The sequence below is a fragment of the Lithobates pipiens genome, unplaced genomic scaffold, assembly GCF_037356315.1.
Source record: "Lithobates pipiens isolate NorthernLeopardFrog02 unplaced genomic scaffold, aLitPip1_a1.2 Scaffold_18, whole genome shotgun sequence".
Taxonomy (NCBI): domain Eukaryota; kingdom Metazoa; phylum Chordata; class Amphibia; order Anura; family Ranidae; genus Lithobates; species Lithobates pipiens.
Genome location: NW_027507758.1, coordinates 637,213,202 through 637,233,864, shown reverse-complemented (window position 1 = coordinate 637,233,864; position 20,663 = coordinate 637,213,202). Strand labels below are relative to the sequence as shown.

The following is a 20,663-nucleotide window of genomic DNA, read 5'->3' as shown; positions in this document are numbered from 1 at the left end:
TATTTTCAAAGAAATCCAATAAAATCGAATTTTTTCGTAATTTAAGCCAAAATTTATTCTGCTACATGTTTTTGGTAAAAAAAAATTCTGTTAAGTGTATAATAATTGGTTTGTGTGATCAGGGACATATGTACGCAAATGATCATGTACAGATGTATGCAGGTGGTCACATACATATCACATACATATGTGTGCAGATAATCATTGGGACATGTGATTTTAGTGGGATATATGTGGGGGACATGTGTTTTTATTATTTGGGGACATGTCTTTTTATTATTTGAGGACATGTGTGTTTTATACTAGACTGGTGATCAGTGAGTAAAAAGCTGTAAAAACAGCTCATACTCACTTATCATCAGCCGGCTGCAGCGATCTGCTCTCCTCTCCTCAGCGATGACTTCCATGTGAGGAGAGGAGAGCCGATTGCCTAGCAACCGGCTGTTTGTTTACATCACATGACGGCTGTGATTGGACACGGCCTCATGTGATCAGGAGGGCCAATCACAGAGCCCTCCTGCCGATCCGAGATGCGCTGTGTCCAGGTGACACGAGCGCATCGGGATTGCACCACTGTGCAGGAACGCTACCGCACGATTCTCCTCCTTCTGAAGGACGTTCCTGAATGTCCAGTCAGAAGGAGGAGGCTCCCACCCAGCCGTTTATATACATTGGCTGGGTGGGAAGTAGTTAAAGGCTGGCTTGCTGACATCCCTTCTGGCTCCTTATCCTGCTTGCTGTTCCTACACTTGGATCCCTGACTTCTGGCCTGGCTGATTACCCGATCTGGTTACTGGACTCTGGCTATGCTTTGACTATGCTTTTTCTATTTACCTTTTTATTTAATAAACAAGTGTGATTTCATTGTACTTCTGTCTCAGTCCGATTCATGATTCATGGTTTCTGACAGTAGGCGAAGGCCATGAATTCAGAAGATACAGTCAATCCACTTGTTGGTAATATTTCTTCCAGATTGGATGCACAAGATCAAGGCATGGATCAGTTTGCCATAGCGTTACAAACGCTCCTGAGACGCATGGCTCACATGGAAACCCCCACTGTGGCTGCTCGGTACAACCTGAGTTGCAGGCCGTCCCTGCTGCTGTTCCAGTCTCTGTGCAGGCACCCGCCTCGAGTATTACCTCTATAATATATATGTCTGGTTCCACTCCGCTTCCCTAGCAATTTGGGGGCGATCCAGTTCAATGCAGAGGGTTTCTCAATCAGGTTGAGATATACTTCGAGATGCTGCCCCAGGCATTTCCCACAGACAGAAGCAAAGTAGGTTTTGTGATATCTTTGCTTTCTGAGAGAGCCTTGGCCTGGGCTAACCCTCTATGGGAGATGCAAAAACCTGTTGTCTTGAGTTACCCCGAGTTTGTGGCCTCCTTTAAAAGGGTATTTGACGTTCCCGCATGCTCTGCTTCTGCTGCCAAGTGCCTCATGTCCATCAAACAGAGTATGAGAACTGTTGCCGACTACGCCATTGAATTCCGTACTCTGGCAGCAGAAGTTGCTTGGAACAATGAGGCCCTCATGGCTTTTTCTCATGGTCTCTTGGATTCCATCAAAGATGAGATAGCAGCCAAAGATATACCCACTGAGCTGGAGAGCTTGATCTCGTTTGCCATCCTCATTGACTCCAGACTCAGAGAAAGACTTTCTCTTAAGGAGCGCTTGCGGAAGCCTCCTGTACGTTTGCCTCCAAGCTTTGTAGTCCCACCCATGCTTCCCTCACCTCCCATGCCTCCTGGTACTGAGTCGGTCAGTGAGGATGAACCCATGCACCTGGGCTTCATGTAGCTCTCTGCGGATGAGAGAGCCTTTAGGAGGAGGGAGAGATTGTGCCTTTATTGTTGCCAGGCAGGTCACTTTTTGAAGTCTTGTCCTACCTGTCCAGGGAACGCCTGAACCTTGAGGTCTTGTCATAGACAGACCTTAGGTGACGTTGTTTCGTCCCCAGTTATCCAGAAGGATATGCTCCTGGTTTCAATCACCCTTTCTTGGGCTGAGTCGTCCATCGAGATACAGGCTCTAATCGACTTTGGGGCTGCAGGCCTGTTCATTGATGCTGTATTTGTTTCGCAGCACTAGATTCCGCTGCAGCTGCGTGACACTCCACTTGCCATTGAGGCTCTTGATGGGAGACCTTTACAGCCTGCACATGTGACTCATGAGATGGTTCTGTTATCCATGGCCATAGAGGCTCTTCACAATGAGATAATCCAATTACAAGTTATTTCCTCACCCAGGTTTCCGCTGGTTAACCTTGGTTACAGAGGCACAACCCCTCTTTTGATTGGCTCCGTGCTGAGCCAATACTATAGCGAGGGCCCCCCCTTTTTTTAGATGTGATTTCCCATTTTCAAGTTGGATATTTAGGAGGACTTCCAGCCACTGTCGGAGAGCTCCATTGACAAGGAGGACCTATAGACCCTGCAGAGGGCTAAGTCTGCTGGCGTAGTATATGACCTTGCTCTTTAGGGGGTCCACCAGTTCCAGTAAGAGTCCCCATGTACCGAGTGTTTTTTTTTCTGTTCAAGATACCCCCATTTCTTTGGTGACGGTGGAAGTGACTTGGAGTTCATCACCTCATTGGAATCACCTCTCACACTGTGGAATCCTTTATGTGTGGACATATGTTTTTTTTTATTTCTTTTTATGCAGAGTCTTTACTTATAGACTCATATTTGTGTTGCACTTGATTTAATTTAATTAATCATTTTTTGTGATCACTCATGCTGTATATGAGCGCAACTTATTTATATACAAAAACTTAACGCAGCGGTGATTAAATACCACCAAAAGAAAGCTCTATTTGTGTGAAAAAAAATATAAAGCTGTTATAAGGGTACAGTGTTGCATGAACGGGGTTTGAAAGTGTCCAATATTAAAGCAGTTAAAGAAATGGTTACTGTGAGACATTTCTTGGGGCTGTGGTTCCTCTAAACTCCACAAGGTGGTGATCTCACTAATATCTAGACAGGAAGATTCTATGGAATACAGATAGGAAGTGATGTCAGGTACAGACAGGAAGTTCCGGGTGAGAGGAAATAGGAGATGTTACTGGAATAAATAAGCAGCAGAGGAGGTAATAAGATCTTATTTTCTATTTACACCCAGTAACACCCCGTCATGTCCGTCCTCTTCCTCCATAGTCACTGCGATGTCTTTTATCTCCAGCAGATGATGATACACACATATATAGTGTGGAAATGTAGAATATCCCCGTATATTACAATGAGGGAATTTCTGGTCTGTACCACGAGGGGAGTTATTGATGTCAGTAAATGTCGGGTCCAGACATTGTATGTGGGGGGAATGAAATGATAATAAAGGTCGGGATTAGGGAAGTTTTCTGTAAGATTTTACACAGGAATGATCAGCGCCCCTCCAGAGACACTGAAAGGGATGGGATTTTGGGGGATGGGTTGTGAACCCGGAGTGGAGAGGGAAATTTTATCAAAAAGACGTCCAGATGGGAAACAAAATGGATTTTTCAGCTGAATACAATTTCTCCCGCTGAACTGAATATTGATATTGAGCTATTTGCTTGCGATTTACCTTTTTATGCATTTTAATATAATTTTACCAGTTATTGATTATAAATAAAGTTATCTATCGTGTTCTGGATTCAGATATTTTGTCCATAATGCAAGCGCTGCCCGAACATTTATTATTTGTAGATTAACCCCTTCAGGGTGAGAACATTTCCCCATTTTTGGGACTGGAACTTTCTCTTCATTTTGGAGATAAATTCTAGAAATATGTTCTTCTAAACAAACAGCACTGATAATAAATAGACAAGACAATGCCCATCTTGACCATACATGGCCTACAAAGGGCAATTATTACACTACACAGGCAATAAATGGGCAATCATTACAATATGCAGCCAACACAATGATGGAGTGCAGGGGTCAGGAGAATGGAGCATAGAGGCCCTTATATTGCTGGTTCCATCATTGGTTCAGAGGGAGGAAAATACTAGAACCTTCAATGTCCTGGTGAAAGAAACCATGAAGGACCCCCCTGACCCACTGGTTCCATGGCCTTTTCCATTGATCCCGGGACCCTTCCCACTGACTCCGTGGAAGTTCCTAAGTGATGACAAAGGGTGGGATGAGGTACAGAAATGGAGGGGGAAGGGTGTCTCAACTGGGCTGCCAGTCAGAAGGCGATATCGGCAGGGCCAACAGAGGGATGAGATGAGGAGCATGGATAGGAATGAGTGGGGAAAATAAAGGGGCAATCATATGGGCAGGCCTGAAAGGTGCCGGTGGACAGAACAAATGGTGGGGGGTAGAAGGCTGAGAACAAACTCCAGAGAGCAGCTTGCAGAGGTAGGAGATGAGTTTGAGATGTGCAGAGAGCTAATCCTACCCCCACAAATCTCAAGGGCCCCAGACACACTGAGGACCCCCACACCACATACAGTCACTCAACATGCTCCAGACCCTGCAGCTGGCATCAGTGATTGGTCCTTCAGAGCTAGCACTGAGTCCGATTGGTATGGAGAACTTCAAACTTGTGTCTGGGGAGGAGGAGCGGAGAGAGGAGTTGGCTGATGTTGGAGGGTGCTGTGCTCATGTTGGGGTCAGATCAGGGACAAGTTGGCTCTGCAAGAAGGGGGTTCTGCAAAGGATGAATGTACCGCACACCCTGTTCTCCGCTATCCTACTTGATCACTGGAGGAGCCTCCACTGATCCCGGGACGCTTTTCTCCAGCAGCAGGACTTTTTCCTGCTGTCTTGGTGCCCTCCTTGTGTTGGCAGAATGCCAGGGCCTGGTTGCAGAGAGCACGTGGAGGGCAAAGAGCCTAGAGAGGACGTGGAGGGCAAAGAGCCTAGAGAGGACGTGGAGGGCAAAGAGCCTAGACAGGATAGGGTAGGGAAGGGGTCTATAGAGGACAGGGACGGGAGGAAGCCTTGAGAGAATGGGGAAGGGAAGGAGCCTAGAGAGGATAAGGAGGGGAAAGAACCTAAAGAGAATGGGGAGGGGATGGAGCCTAGACAGGATGGGGAGGGGATGGAGCCTTCGGTGGATGAGGAGAGGAAGGAACCAAAGAGGGTAAGAGGGCAAGGAGCAGAGAGAGGATGGAAAGGGAAGGAGCCTAGAGAGGAGGAGGGGAAGAAGCCTTGAGAGAATGGGGATGGGAAGAAGCCTTGAGAGAATGGGGATGGGAAGAAGCCTTGAGACAATGGGGAGGGGAAGGAGCCAAGAGAGAATGGGGAAAGGAAGGAGCCAAGAGAGAATGGGGAAAGGAAAGGAGCCTTAAGATAATGGGGAAGGGAAGTTGCCTACAGAGGGTGAGGGGGGAAAGAACCTAAAGAGGATGGGGAGGGTGGGAACTAACCTAAAGTGGATGGGGAGGACCCTTGGGGGAATGGGGAAGGGAAAGTGCCTACAGAGAATGAGGAGGGGGGAGGAGCTTAAAATAGATGAGGAGGGAAAGGGTAAGCAGCCTATGGAGGAGGAGGGGAATAGGCCTTGAGAGTAGAGGGGAAAGGAGCAGAGGAGGATAGCAGAGTGTTTTGTCATGTTTTTGGGGCTGTGGTCAATATGTGCAAAGAAAGATCACACAAATACTTAAAAGTAGAACATTTATTAAACGTAATAACAGATACACATAAAGACAATATCAAGAATACTTAACTAAAAGGTGCTTTTTCTCACCATGGAGTCCTGTTTACTCTTATGCAACATGGCACAGGTAATCAGGACCAGACACTTGCCTCATGGCCGTTCTGGGTGAGACTAAGCCTGTATAGGATTTGGCTGTGGTAATATAGAACTTGAATAGCTCACCCCCAGCCAACTCCCTTGGAAATATGACCCCTCAAGGACTTGACCAGTTAATACTAGCATTGCTTTGGTATAAAGGTAAAGCTATGCTTATGTCCTTATATGGCTCCTTGACCAGGATTTGGAGGCCTAGAATGCATTAGTGAGCCACATTATTAATAAGGAAATATGTATTATGCATATGCAAAAGAGCCTAGAGAGGAGGAGGAGAAGGAGCCGAGAGGAGGGGGAAGGAGCCGAGAGGAGAAAGGAGGGGGAAGGAACCGAGAGGAGAAAGGAGGCGGAAGAAGCCGAGAGGAGAAAGGAGGAGGGGCAAGGAGCCGAGAGGAGAAAGGAGGAGGGGCAAGGAGCCGAGAGGAGAAAGGAGGGGCAAGGAGCCGAGAGGAGAAAGGAGGGGCAAGGAGCCGAGAGGAGAAAGGAGGGGCAAGGAGCCGAGAGGAGAAAGGAGGGGCAAGGAGCCGAGAGGAGAAAGGAGGGGGAAGGAGCCGAGAGGAGGAAGGAGGGGGAAGGAGCCGAGAGGAGAAAAGAGGGGGGAAGGAGCCGAGAGGAGAAAAGAGGGGGAAGGAGCCGAGAGGAGAAAAGAGGGGGAAGGAGCCGAGAGGAGAAAGGAGGGGGAAGGAGCCGAGAGGAGGAAGGAGCCGAGAGGAGGAAGGAGGGGGAAGGAGCCGAGAGGAGGAAGGAGGGGGAAGGAGCCGAGAGGAGGAAGGAGGGGGAAGGAGCCGAGAGGAGGAAGGAGGGGGGAGGAGCCGAGAGGAGGAAGGAGCCGAGAGGAGGAAGAGGGGAAGGAGCCGATAGCAGATGAGGAGGGAAAGGAGCCTAAAAATGATAATGAGCAGAGAAAGGATATGAAGGGAAACAACCTGAAGAGTTTTTGGGGCTGTGGTCAATATGTGCAAAGAAAGATCACACAAATACTTAAAAGTAGAACATTTATTAAACGTAATGACAGATACACATAAAGACAATATCAAGAATACTTAACTAAAAGGTGCTTTTTCTCACCATGGAGTCCTGTTTGCTCTTATGCAACATGGCACAGGTAATCAGGACCAGACACTTGCCTCATGGCCGTTCTGGGTGAGACTAAGCCTGTACAGGATTTGGCTGTGGTAATATAGAACTTGAATAGCCCACCCCCAGCCAACTCCCTTGGCAATATGACCCCTCAAGGACGTGACCAGTTAATACTAGCATTGCTTTGGTATAAGGTAAAGCTATGCTTATGTCCTTATATGGCTCCTTGGCCAGTATTTGGAGGCCTAGAATGCATTAGTGAGCCACATTATTAATAAGGAAATATGTATTATGCATATGCAAAAGAGCCTAGAGAGGAAGAGGAGGGGAAGGAGCCGAGAGGAGGAAGGAGGGGGAAGGAGCCGAGAGGAGAAAGGAGGGGGAAGGAGCCGAGAGGAGAAAGGAGGGGGAAGGAGCCGAGAGGAGAAAGGAGGGGGAAGGAGCCGAGAGGAGGAAGGAGCCGAGAGGAGGAAGGAGCCGAGAGGAGGAAGGAGGGGAAAGGAGCCGAGAGGAGGAAGGAGGGGGTAGGAGCCGAGAGGAAGGAAGGAGGGGGAAGGAGCCGATAGCAGATGAGGAGGGAAAGGAGCCTAAAAATTATAATGAGCAGAGAAAGGATATGAAGGGAAACAACCTGAAGAGGATAAGAGGGGAGTATATCAGGATGTGCTTCTTCCACACATGAGAGCTGTGATGTCCAGCAACATTCATATAGAAGACATTTCCCAAGAGTTGTTGGAATCCCTGATATATAGGAAGACAGGACTTCAGACAGTAACTCACTTAGGACAGGAAAGTGGCTTCTTCCCCAAGTGAGATCTCTGATGTGTGTAAAGATGGGACTTCTGTGAAAAACATTTCCCACAGTCAGAACAGGAATACAGCTTATTTCCTGTGTGAGATCTCTGATGTGTGTTAAGATTAGATTTATCTAAAAAACATTTCCCACACTCAGGACAGGAATATGGCTTCTCCCCCGTGTGCAATCTTTGATGTGTGTAAAGATTAGACTTCTGTGAAAAACATTTCCCGCACTCAGGACAGAAATATGGCTTTTCCCCTGTGTGAGATCTCTGATGTGTGTAAAGAGTGTATTTATCTGAAAAACATTTCCCACACTCAGAACAGGAAAGTGTCTTCTCCGCTGTGTGAGATCTCTGATGTATGGAAAGACAGGACTTACGTGAAAAACATTTCCCACACTCAGGACAGGAATATGGCTTCTCCCCCGTGTGAGATCTCTGATGTGCGACAAGGTTTGCTTTTTCTACAAAACATTTCCCGCACACAGGACAGGAATGCGGCTTTTTCCCTGTGTGAGATTTCCGATGTCTGTAAAGACCAGAAATGTGTGAAAAACATTTCCCACACTCAGGACAGGAATACGGCTTCTCCCCCGTGTGACACCTCTGATGTGCATGAAGATAGGACTGCTGTGAAAAACATTTCCCACAGTCAGAACAGGAAAGTGGCTTCTCCCCCAGGTGAGATCTCTGATGTTTGCAAAGGTTGGACTTTTGTGAAAAACATTTCCCGCACTCAGGACAGGAATACGGTTTTTCCCCTGTGTGGGATCTTTTATGCCTATTAACTTGGAATGTGGATCGGAAACACTTCCCGCACTCAGGACAAGAAAACCTCTTCTCTGTTGGAAGGACGGCCCCGTCCCTCACAGTCTGAGATTCCTCAGGATAAGAGGAATATGATGGTCCATCTACACTGTGTGGTGCCAGATGGACATTTGAGGTAGTCGGGTTTTCTCCTGGGCTATACTGTGTGATGTCCTCATCTTCTACTTTACAGTCTGGAGACAAAGTGAGACAATCCTCTGAGGTTTTCCTCATCTCCCGTCCATCTACTAAAATAGAAATACAAAGATTATTTCTAGACATGAGCTGATTGGTTCCCCTAAACCAGGACTCCGCCCACATCAGGCAGCTTTGTCTCTGAGGATCTTACAATTCCCCCTCAAGGTAACTAGTAAATGGGTCCTCTGATCTCCTACCAGATATTTTCTTTATTCATGGACCTTAGTCAGAGAGTGAGGAAACAACGAGAACTGTCTTTTATAGGAGTGACAGTGATGAGGGGATTATAGGACGAGTGTCCCCTCCCCCTCTATCACTCATTGCCATCTTCCCAACACAAGAAGTCCTGCACTTCCTTATTTAGTCCATGATTTAGTCATGAATAACAGCGGGGCTGAGCCCCACCAGAGGTCAGAGAGTGAGGATGGGGGGAGAACCAAGATGAAGACTGGACTGATCCTGAAGACCCCCATCATTGGGTTATTGACTCCTCCCCCATTATCACTTTCTGTTTAAGGGTCCAAAGGTTGAGGATATTATCACATTATTATCACCATGTAAAAGTCTGTGCTCCAATCACATCATCAGATATAAAATGTCCAGCTGGTAGGAAATGGGTGGAAAAGCAGTAAGGCCTATGTAATCTACAACTTATTATATAGGATACAACATTTAGGACTACTGTATACGATTGTTTTTCAGTAAGTAAAAGCTTAAAATGTGACAAGTTGCAGAGATCCCACACCGCTGCCTCCCATCTCCTGAGACTGAACTCAGTGACTTGGGTCTGAGACTATATAGACATATCCCTCCACCCGGCACAGCCAGCAAGCAGAACAAGTAACCCTGGGAGAATTGTCTGTCAGAGATCTTGCTAAGCCCTGGTATTGGGTAGAAGATCTGAAACTCCTAACACTTCTGCCTCTGTTGAGCAATGTCTGTGGTGACAATTCCACATTTTGCTGTCAGCTGAACCCCAGAATCTCCATAAATCCAGTCTAGATATATAAATTGTGTCTGCAGCTCAGAGAAGGAAGATTATGCAAAAGAAATACAGGAATACAGGAAAGTGAGCAGGGTATTACAGGCTGATATCCCCCAGTCCCCGCCCTACTCTGGACCAATCAGTGAGCAGTATGGGTGGAGGAATGTATTTAGTGTTAATGACCCACCTGTGCTGATCTCTGTAGGAGTGTCCTCCTCTATAAATGTCCCCGTTATTCCATCCTCCTCCATAGACTGCTGATCATCCCTCACATACCTCTCTTCTTCTTCTACTTTAACCTCATCTTTAAAAACTCTCAGGTTTCCACTCTGAATATATAAAAAATAAAAATAAAAAAAACACAACATCAAATGGTAACAATGCAGATAATGTACAGATCCTAATGATACTATCAGTGATTGTTCCTCATCTACCTGATGATGGTGGGGGATGGTGTGATCTTCCTGTGTGGAATCCCGGGAATACAGAGGACGGGGACATCTCTCTGGTGGGTTTCTGTAGCTGGATGACTCCACCATGGTGTCCTGGTACAGATCTTTGTGTTCTTTTAGAGACTCCTCCATCACCCCATCCTCATCATCCTCCTCTTTTATCTCTTCAACTTTAGAATCTCTCAGGTTTCCACTCTGAATATAGAATAAAAATGACATCAATGGTAACAATGCAGATATTGTACAGATCCTAATGATACTGTCAGTGATTGTTCCTCATCTACCTGATGATGGTGGGGGATGGTGTGATCTTCCTGTGTGGAATCCCGGGAATACAGAGGACGGGGACATCTCTCTGGTGGGTCCCCATTACTGGATCCATCTGTAGGAAACACACACACTGACTGAATACATTGTTTCTATGTGTTTATCAGATGATGGGGGATCTAGGTGGAGCCTCCGTACTGCTCTCTCCTTTACAATAAAGTATCCTCTTACCCGGTGATGTGAGGGGCGGCTGATTGTCCATCATGACGTCCTTGTAGAGATCCTTGTGTCCTTCTAAATACTCCCACTCCTCCATGGAGAAATAGACAGTGACATCCTGACACCTTATAGGAACCTGACACACACAATGATACAGTCACCATCCAGACACATCCCTTATCTGTTACTGGATAATGTCCCAGAATTCCCAGAATCCTCCTCACCTCTCCTGTCAGCAGCTCCATCATCTTCTTGGTGACTTCTAGAATCTTCTCCATGTTGTGTCTCTCAGGTTTTAGGGAGTCACATGGAGGCACTGTGATGGTCATATGATCACCTGACTTCACAAGAGGAAATCTCTGTATTGGGAACCAATAGGAATATCATGTTAGAATCCCAGAATCCTCCTCACCTCTCCGGTCAGGTCTACATTTTATTAATAGAGATAAGAGTGATGTCATGTGACCTCCCAGAATCCTCCTCACCTCTCCGGTCAGCAGGTAGATGATCTCCAGGGTGAGGTTTAGTATCTTCTCAGTCAAGTGACTCTGGTCCTCCTCCATCCTCATTGGTGCCCTCATTTGATCTATACAGGTCTCCTTGTAGATGGATAACATTGGAAAATGAAAATAAGAATTATTTGGATGGTATTGGTCACACAATAATTGGATGTGGATGTGAGGGGGAATAGGAGAGTTGCTGTACATTTAACCACTTCAATACCAGACACTTTCACCCCCTTCCTGCCCAGGCCAGTTTTCAGATTGCAGCGCTTTCACAATTTGAATGACAATTACTCAGTCATGTGTAGCACTAACCCCCGAAGGAACTGCTGGTTAGATTGGGCTTACCGTTACCTTCTTTCTCCTCACTTCACATCTAGTCCTGTGGTAGGTGGCCCAGTAACTTGAGAGACTGATGACAGATCCACTTGAATGGATTTTATTTGCAAAACGTAGATAATGAACAGTCTCTTAAAATGGGATCAGATGGTTGGAAAGGAAAGTTCAGGTACTCTTAATGTCAAAGTCAATATTGAAGAACTCTCTTACTTTGACTACATCCAGAGAATAGCCATTCGCAGCTGGATGATCACTCAGGTTGGACAGTCCCTCTCTCACAAGGCCAAGCAGCCAACAAGGTGCTTAATTCAGGAACGAGTCTCTGCCACAGATGTTGTTGTAGAACATACAAAGATAAGTCTCTGTCACAGACATTGTTGTAGAACACGTAGGAAAACTAAACTTGTAGAACATTCCTGTGATACCTTAATCTTTCAGCCAGCTTGGCGATATCCACGAGACCGGATTCTCTCGGGTACTTCAGCCCTTCCAGGCTCTTACTAAGAAACCAACCCGTACGTGGTCTTCTTCTGAAGAGTCCTCCCCTGGAATGCTTGAAGTTACTGGGTCTCTCCCAAACCGGAGACGGCACCCAACCACCTCAGAATCCTCCTTTAGTTTCCTTGCCTCGGGCTAGCCAGCCTCGAGACAACAAGATAGGGTGGATCCGCACCCCAGACCATAGCCTTCCTGGGGGCTGGTCAAGAGGACCAGGACCTTGAAGTCAGTACATCCTTCTGAATCGGAACCCCGAACCACGTGACAACTGCATCTTAAATGCCCTCTCACAGAAAGCACAACAAGAGCGTCCCTCCCACTGGGCGGGCTCCGAGAGAAAGTAACTTAAGCACCCAACCAGACCATAGTTCCATGCCTGCCAGAAGAGTCAGTGCCCCCTTTGGCCAGGCTGAACATCTCATAGTCCAGTCAGATTGATGCTGAAGTCCAAATTTAGACAATTGTACCAAAACCAAACTGTAGTTCAGGTGTAACCTAAAAAAAAAAAAAAAAAAAAAAAAAAAAAAACACATAGCACGTGCTCTTCAGGAGCTGGCGCTACATATGTAACACTGTACCCAAATGAAATGTATATCTTTTTTTAAAAAACTAGAGCTTTATTTTGGTGGTATTTATTCCCCACTAGTTTTTAAATTTTTTGCTATATAAATAAAAAACAAAAAAAAAAAACCCCACATTTTTTCTCTTATAACATTTTACAAATAAATTATCTTCTTCATAAATTTAAGCTGAACTGTATTCTGATACATTTCTTCGTAAAAAATAACCCAAATCAATGTATATTATTTAGTTTGTAGGAAAGATATAGAGTCCACAAACTAGAGATGCATGATTAACTGTTAAAAGATCACAATCTCAATTCAACCCCCTCACAATGCTAAACAGCTGTTTTTTGGAAAGTAGACAGTCCAAGGTGTTAAGTAAGAGGTATGGCATGTTGTATTTTTTTCACAATTAAAAAGAAAAAAGGAAATTATATTTTTTATTCCTCAGGGGGTACCGCATATGTGAGACTTTTTCACAGCCTAGATGCATAGAGGGACCCAAAATCCAAGGAGCACCTTTGGGCTTTCAAGTAGCATAAATACTGCATCTAATTTCCTGACTACCTATCACATTTTACCCCATTTTGCAAAGTAAACATCCCCAGATATTTTCTGTAAGGCATAGTGAGGTTTTTTGAAAATGTAATTTTCGGCCACAAAGTTTTGGAAAATGCAGGAAAGAAAATGAAAATGTCTTTTCCTGGAGCCTCCATGGCAGCATACCTGTGTGCTTTTATGAAAATGTATTTAATATATATTGTCACAGTGTCTCCCAGTGTTAGTTCTCCCGCAACCCACTCTAAAGAGTGGACTGGGGCAGACTGATGCTGGTTGAGATCCATTTGGTAGTGAAAAGCTCCTTGGGGATGTAGAGAAGTGTTTGCAGAGTGGGGGTATGTCCGCCAGCGAAGGGCCCATGTGCAATGCACAGAGCGTTCGTCTGGGGGGATGTGTTCGCTCTGCAAAGACATTATCGGTTTAGCGGATGTGCGCTCCTGTCACCCGTGTGTCTGATCAACACATTTGAGAGGCCATGGCGTGCCCCTGCAGATAATCTCCTACCCACAGGGACCGTAGTATAATCCGGGTATGGTTTGTTCTCTGAACAAAGCAGAATAAGGATTCATGCCAAAAGGTAAAAACAGGAGTCTTTGAATTGTTGTGGTTGGGGACAGCGTTCATGATAGCTTACAGAGACAGGGGGCGAGAGGTCGGACACGATGCCCCCACCCAGACATGCCCATAAGACTCCCTAGTCATTGTTCATTGATTGTTGTATAACACCTCCTGTTTGAAGGAATGCTTGTGATCGATTGGTTGATTGTGAAACCATGAGGCTCTATTGTTTAGATGAATATAATTTGCTCCCAGGATCAGTTCAGTTGGTCGGGCGATGGAGCCAAGGATGTAAGATGGTGGCCATGTCTCTGTTACTTGGGATGATACGGGAAACAGGGACGTATTAAGATGCATTATACCAAAAGGCTGAAAGGGCGCATATTAGCGCTGGTGAGATTGATTATGTGTAGCGCATAGCGAATTCTCCACGTCACTGTGACAAGCTCTGCCTTGGCTCCTCCCTCAGGACCAGTGAATATTATAAAAGAAAAGGATTAGTGCACTCCCAGCATTCTCCTTTTTTTTCTCATACCTCCTCATGATCAGTGAATGGTGGTCAAACATATTTTATCTCTGCAGTCGGCAGCTTCCAGCTGGGTTCAGCCTCTCCCAGATGCAGTCTTTATTCTTGGGCAGCTAAATACGCTGAGATAGGGAGTCCCTTCTGTGGGTCTTTTTGGGACAGCCGTTGTCTCTTAACTAAGAGCTCCGATTTGCATTTATGTACTGGCATTTGCTCAAGCCTGCAGCAGAGAAAGCGGCTCCATCTATGTTTCACTTATCCTTAGCCTTCCATTTCTCCCTCCTGTCATCCATTCTCTCTCGCTTTCCTTTCTTTGCATTCTTCTCCCTCTCTTTTTTGCTTTCTTCCTCCCCCACCACCTTCCCCTCCTTGTGATATTGTACCTTTGTTCCTGGTTACTATAGTGAGCACCTCACACCAGCTTTTCTGAGTCCCTCTTCCTGCCCACTCTGCAAATGCGGGGACGTCAGGAGCCAGCTCAGTGGGCCAGGCTGAGTCAGACAGGCCGCATAGGTCCTAGAGTCGCTGGCCGCGCATGTGCGGTCTGGCCTGAGGTCGTGGTAGCCATCTTGAATAGGGGCACATTTTAAATTTTTTGCCATTGTTTGTCAAAATCATTTTTAGAGGGTTGTATCTTCCACAAGATGTCCCTCCCCTCTCCATTGTTTATTACTGAGGGCTTTCAGCATGGCATCCTGTTGTCATCTGAGGAGGTTACCTATGCAGGGAGCTCCTGGAGAGGACCCCGTTTTTTACCACTGGTAAATGTAATTTCTCTTTCCTTTCCTCAGGAATACCGTCTCCTTGCTCCCGCTGAAATACCAGTCACTAACGCCTTTATTTTTCTCTAGCTGCCTTTTCTGCCTTTTTTTTCCCCCCCATTTAAGGTAGGGACCGTCGGCCAGGTGAGTAAAAAAAAAAGAAAAGAAAAGAAGAAGAAAAGAAGGAAGAAGAAAGAAAAGAAGGAAGAAGAAAGAAAAGAAGGAAGAAGAAAGAAAAGAAGGAAGAAGAAAGAAAAGAAGGTAGAAGAAGAAGAAAGAAGAAGAAGAAAAGGAAGAAAAGAAAGAAGAGGGAAGAGAAGGAAGAAAAGAAAAGAAAGAAGAGGGAAGAGAAGGAAGAAAAGAAAAGAAAGAGGAGAAGGAAGAAAAGAAAAGAAAGAAGAAAAGAAAGAAGGAAGAAAAGAAAAGAAAGAAGGAAGAAAAGAAAAGAAAGAAGAAAAGAAAGAAGAAAAGAAAAGAAAGAAGAAAAGAAAAGAAAGAAGAAAAGAAAAGAAAGAAGAAAAGAAAGAAGAGAAGAAAAGAAAGAAGAAGGGAGAAAGAAGGGAGAAAGAAGGGAGAAAGAAGGAAGAAGGGAGAAAGAAGAAGCTTATGCTGGTACGTTTATGTGTTTCAGCCTTGTACGCCATAAGTCCAAGCGGACCTCAAGGCAACATAAAGAAACCTGTGAAGCCCCCAACCAGATCAAGATACCATGCAAGCGATGAGGGTTCAGCCGTGAAAAGACATTGTTTTTCACATTCACAAACTCTCAAATTCCTAAATGCCGAGCATGCGGGGTCATCCCATTACCAGACAATTGGTCTGCAAAAGCTGTTTTAGAGTTTATGCAGCAGACAGAGGAGTCAGAGGGTTAACAGGTAAGCTGCCCTACTCAAAGATGGGCAGGGATACATAGCGGAACGAGCAACAGCAGTTCCATTGAAGCAAATAGCTCAATCTCCTCCAGAGAAGTTAACTCTTCCTGGCCCATCCTCTAGAGAATCCTCTCACCACGCAGCACAAAGTATCCCTCCTAGACATCTGGATGATGGGGGGCCATCTGAGGATACCTCAGAAGAACTTCAATAAACTTCAATAATCTCTGGAATGTAAGCTGAGCTGCGCATGCACAGCTCAGCTTACAGCAGCCGGACTGATCGTGTGTGCCAGGGTGACGAGCTTTTGTGCACGAAATGATCGTGCCGAGTGTGTAAGACTCATACTTGTGGCACAGCAATCTAAGCATATTTTATGGTTTAAAAGAATGCTTTTGTTTTACATAACCATGTCCCGTTAAGCCTCCTACTGTCAATTTGGCCACACCCAATGTTCACCGCTACACCCACATTACTACTGGCCTTGGGGCACCCAAAAGGTGTCCAAAGTCTTTTACAATACTATAATGTATACTAAAAAAAAAAAATTCTGTGCGCTGGCAAAACGTTTGGGTTTGACTCGAAGAAAAGGTGGCAACCCTGGGGGGGCTGATCATTCCTGTGTAAAATCTTACAGAAATCTTCCCTAATCCCAACCTTTATTATCATTTCATTCCCCCCACATACAATGTCTGGAACCGACATTTACTGACATCAATAACTCCCCTCGTGGTACAGACCAGAAATTCCCTCATTGTAATATACGGGGAAATTCTACATTTCCACACTATATATGTGTGTATCATCATCTGCTGGAGATAAAAGACATCACAGTGACTATGGAGGAAGAGGACGGACATGACGGGGGTTACTGGGTGTAAATAGAAAATAAGATCTTATTACCTCCTCTGCTACTACTGCTTCTTGCAGTAATGTCTTCTCTCGACTTCCTCCAAACTCACCTCTCACCCGAAACTTCCTGTCTTTACCTGACATCACTTCCTGTCTTCCATAGAGACTTCCTGTCTTTCATAGAGGCTACCTGTCTGGGTAGAGGTGAGATCACCACCTTGTGGCGCTCAGAAGAACTGCAACCCTGAGAAACTTATCGTAATGTGAACCCGGCCTTGTGCTGTGTGTATGTACTGTATATCCTTATAGACGGGTCATCTCCACTCCCACCAAGGGGGATAGAAATATATTACTGCTGGGGGGGAGACATTTTGGCCCCTTTGATTTTGCAGTAAAATTTATGTCAGATTTAGTCATGTAGAACATCTGTTATATGGATGCAAAGAGCCCCAGCCGAGAGTAAAGGGTGGAAATGGCTCCTGATCCCCAGATTTGGGCAATTATATCCCCAATATAAATAGAATAAAACCCGCACTATGTGTAACAACTCAAATACCTACAGAAATAACTTATACCAGACTGCTTCTGTAACAAAGGTAAGTATTCCCTTTATCAATAGGGATGGCCAAACTGTTCACCCGGCGGTCGTTTCACGGCGAATTTTGCGTGTTCGCGATTCGTCCGATCTGCGGACTATTGCCGCTGTTCGCCCGGCGGACATATGTGTTTACAGTGTGAAAGAACTTTGACCTATGATGACACATCCATCATGGGGTACAGGACAGCCAATTGAGACATTTAAGCACATGGACAATTGGACATTCCCCCTACCCTATAAATAGACCTGATCTGGCAGCCATTTTACATTCTGTCTTATTTCAGTGTAGGGACTGGACGCTGTGTGGAGCAGGGAGAGACTGTAGTGACACAAATCGCTAGCTATTAGGTCCACAAAAGTCCTTTTAGGAACTGGTATGGTATAGGTGTAGTACAGTATATAGGGTTGAGTGCACTGCTGTGCTGGTGATTGCAGCAGCCTGTCTTTTGTCAGTGCAGGCAGGGACAGGACGCTGTGTGCAGCAGGGACAGTCAGTTTAATCACTAGCTATTACTATTAGGTCCACAAATGTCCTTTTAACCACTTAAGGACCGCCGTATTGCCAATATACGTCGTCAGAATGGCACAGGCAGGCACAAGCACGTAGATGTACATGCCTGCCTTCCAGCGGGTGGGGGGTCCAATTGGACCCCCTCCCGCTGGATACGGCGGTCCCTTTCGGTGCCGGAGCGATCCGCGATGAGGGGATGGCCGTTGGTTTCCGGCCATCCCCTCTCGATCGCTCCTGGCCAGTGACGAACTTCCTCCCCTGTGAAAATGTAAACACAGGAGGAGGAAGTGATGTCACACTCCTCGTGGCGGTCTTTTTGAACCGGACAGCGAGGAGTGAAGACGTCCAAGTAAGTGCACCAACAGTCCACTGACACATAGGTACACATAGGCACACATTTCACCCCGGTCACCCCCCGATCACCCCCCCGATCGGCCCCCCGCCCCCCCCCAGTCACAGTGTCACTAATGCAGTGTTCATTTATTTATTGATCACTACATTTAGTGTCAGTTGTGACTGTAAAAAGTGTCAGGGCAGCTAGTGTTAGGCCCCTTTAGGTCCAGGGTAGCCCCCTACCCCCCCTAATAAAGGTTTAACCCCTTGATTGCCCTCCCAGTTAACCCTTTCACCCCCTTTTACCAGTGTCACTAAGCGATCGTTTTTCTGATCGCTGCAATAGTGTCACTGGTCCCGCTAGGAAGCTAGTTTTTTTTTAGGTTCAACGCCAGGTTTTTATAGCGTTAGGTACCCCGATATATAACCTAATAAAGGTTGATTGCCCCTAGAGTTAACTCTTTCACCAGCGATTTAGTTATTTAGGTTCCCCGTCAGGTTTTTATAAAGCTTCAGGTACCCCCATATAAATACCCAATAAAGGTTTTAACCCCTGATTGCCCTTAGTTAACCCCCTGATCACCCGGCGGGTGATATAAATTTGGTTTTAGGGTCAGAAAGGGTCTGCGTCGCCCCAGGCAGTGCTAGGTTAGTGCCAGTACCGCTAACACCCACGCGCAAAGCATACACCTCCCTTAGTGGTATAGTATCCGAACAGATCAATATCTGATCTGATCAGATCTATACTAGCGTGCCCAGCAATTTAGGGTTCTAAAAAAACGCATTGTTAGCAGGATCAATCCAGATACCTGCTAGAACCTGCGTTTTGCCCCTCTGCCCAGCCCAGCCCAGCCCAGCCCACCCCACCCAAGTGCAGTATCGAACGATCACTGTGACTTACAAAACACAACACACATAACTGCAGCGTTCGCAGAGTCAGGCCTGATCCCTGCGATCGCTAACAGTTTTTTTTGTAGCGTTTTATACAGTCGCTGACAGGCTAGGTGCTTTTTTACCTGTGAGTCTCACTACTGTACCCCTAAATTTAGAGCCCAAAATGGCAAACGAAGGTACACTAGTGAAGAGGCCTACACGTTTCTGAGCATGACAGATAGTGAAGAGGAAGACACTGATCTGTCAGATTCAGGCTCAAAATACGAACCTGTAGAGGACAGCGCCTCCATGTCAGATAGCTCTGACGACGAAGAAGAGGTCCCTGCTAACGTCAGGCGTACCCGACCCCGATTTTCTGATGTTGTTGAGGTGCAGGAACCGCAAGTCCCTCGTATGGAGTATAGAGCCAGTACTAGCGCCGCTCATCCTTTTGGTGAACTGGCAAGCACCAGCGGCCTAGTACACCCTGGACGTACATCCAGCACTGCAGTATCACGTGGTGACGTGTCGAGTCCCATAAGTGCAGTTCAAGCTGGGGAGGTGGCAAGCACAAGTAGTGTCCCGCTGCCACCAAGAAGACGAAGACAGGCCCGTCGTTCCCATAGTGCCCTTTCTGCAGAATTCGCCAATCCTGATTGGGTGCCCACCACTTCTGCAGCACCAGTACTTCCCCCATTCACTGCCCAACCCGGTATTCAGGTGGATACAGATGATTTTACGCCACTCGATTTTTATTCTCTGTATTTCACGGAAGATCTCTATAGATCTATTGTGGACCAAACCAATTTATATGCTGGTCAACACATCGCCGCTAATCCCCAGTTGCCGTCTCTTGCCAGAAATTGGAAACCAGTTACGGTTTCCGAATTTAAGACGTTTCTGGGCCTTTCCCTCAACATGGGCACACATAAATTCATGCGGATGCAGGCTTATTGGTCCACGCATCCGGCTGACCACATGCCCGTGTTCTCTAACTCCATGTCCAGGAAACGATACGAGCAGATCTTGCGGTTCTTGCACTTCAGTGACAATGAACTTTGTCGTCCACGTGGAGACCCTGAATACGATCGGCTCTACAAAATTCGGCCCCTCATAAACCACTTCAACCAACGTTTTGCAGACTTGTTTACTCCCCAAAAAGTTGTCTGCGTTGATGAGTCCCTGGTTAAGTTTACTGGTCGCTTGTCATTCAAACAGTACATTCCCAACAAGCGTACCAGATACGGGGTCAAGCTCTATAAGTGCTGTGACAGGGCCACAGGCTATACATGGAGCTTTATGGTTTATGAGGGTAAAGATAGTTACGTAGAGCCGGAGAACTGCCCTGATTACATAGGAAGCGCTGGCAAGATAGTGTGGAAATTGGTGTCACCCTTATTCGAAAAGGGGTACCACTTGTACGTGGACAACTATTACACCAGCGTGCCACTGTTTAGTCATTTATTTGGTCATCAGATTGGAGCATGTGGCACCGTGCGACCTAATCGCCGGGGCTTTCCCCAGCGGCTTGTAGATTCCCGTCTTAGGCTGGGGGAGAGAGCCTGCTATCGGTGTAATAATTTGCTCGCTATGAAGTGGAGGGATAATAAGAATGTTTTCGTTCTTACCTCCCTTCATGCAGACACGACGGTCCAAATTTCTACGGCGACTGGTATTGTGGAGAAACCCCTCTGTGTCCACGAATATAACAAAAATATGGGAGGGGTGGACCTCAATGACCAGATGTTGGCGCCGTATCTAGCTTCCC

General features: G+C 46.2%; 2 protein-coding genes across 2 annotated transcripts in view; one reads left to right on the top strand and one right to left on the bottom strand.

Annotated features, from left to right (window-relative positions):
• The window catches only part of LOC143986894 (gastrula zinc finger protein XlCGF66.1-like), a 373,036-nt gene that overhangs the window by 208,223 nt on the left and 144,150 nt on the right, over positions 1-20,663 (top strand). The gene's annotated exons all lie outside the window — the stretch shown is intronic.
• Positions 1-20,663, bottom strand: part of LOC143986895 (uncharacterized) — a 127,759-nt gene that overhangs the window by 83,113 nt on the left and 23,983 nt on the right. The window contains 3 exon segments of the mRNA XM_077485301.1: positions 7,599-8,674; positions 9,797-9,938; positions 10,044-10,253. Coding sequence (XP_077341427.1) covers positions 7,599-8,674; positions 9,797-9,938; positions 10,044-10,253 — 1,428 coding nt within the window.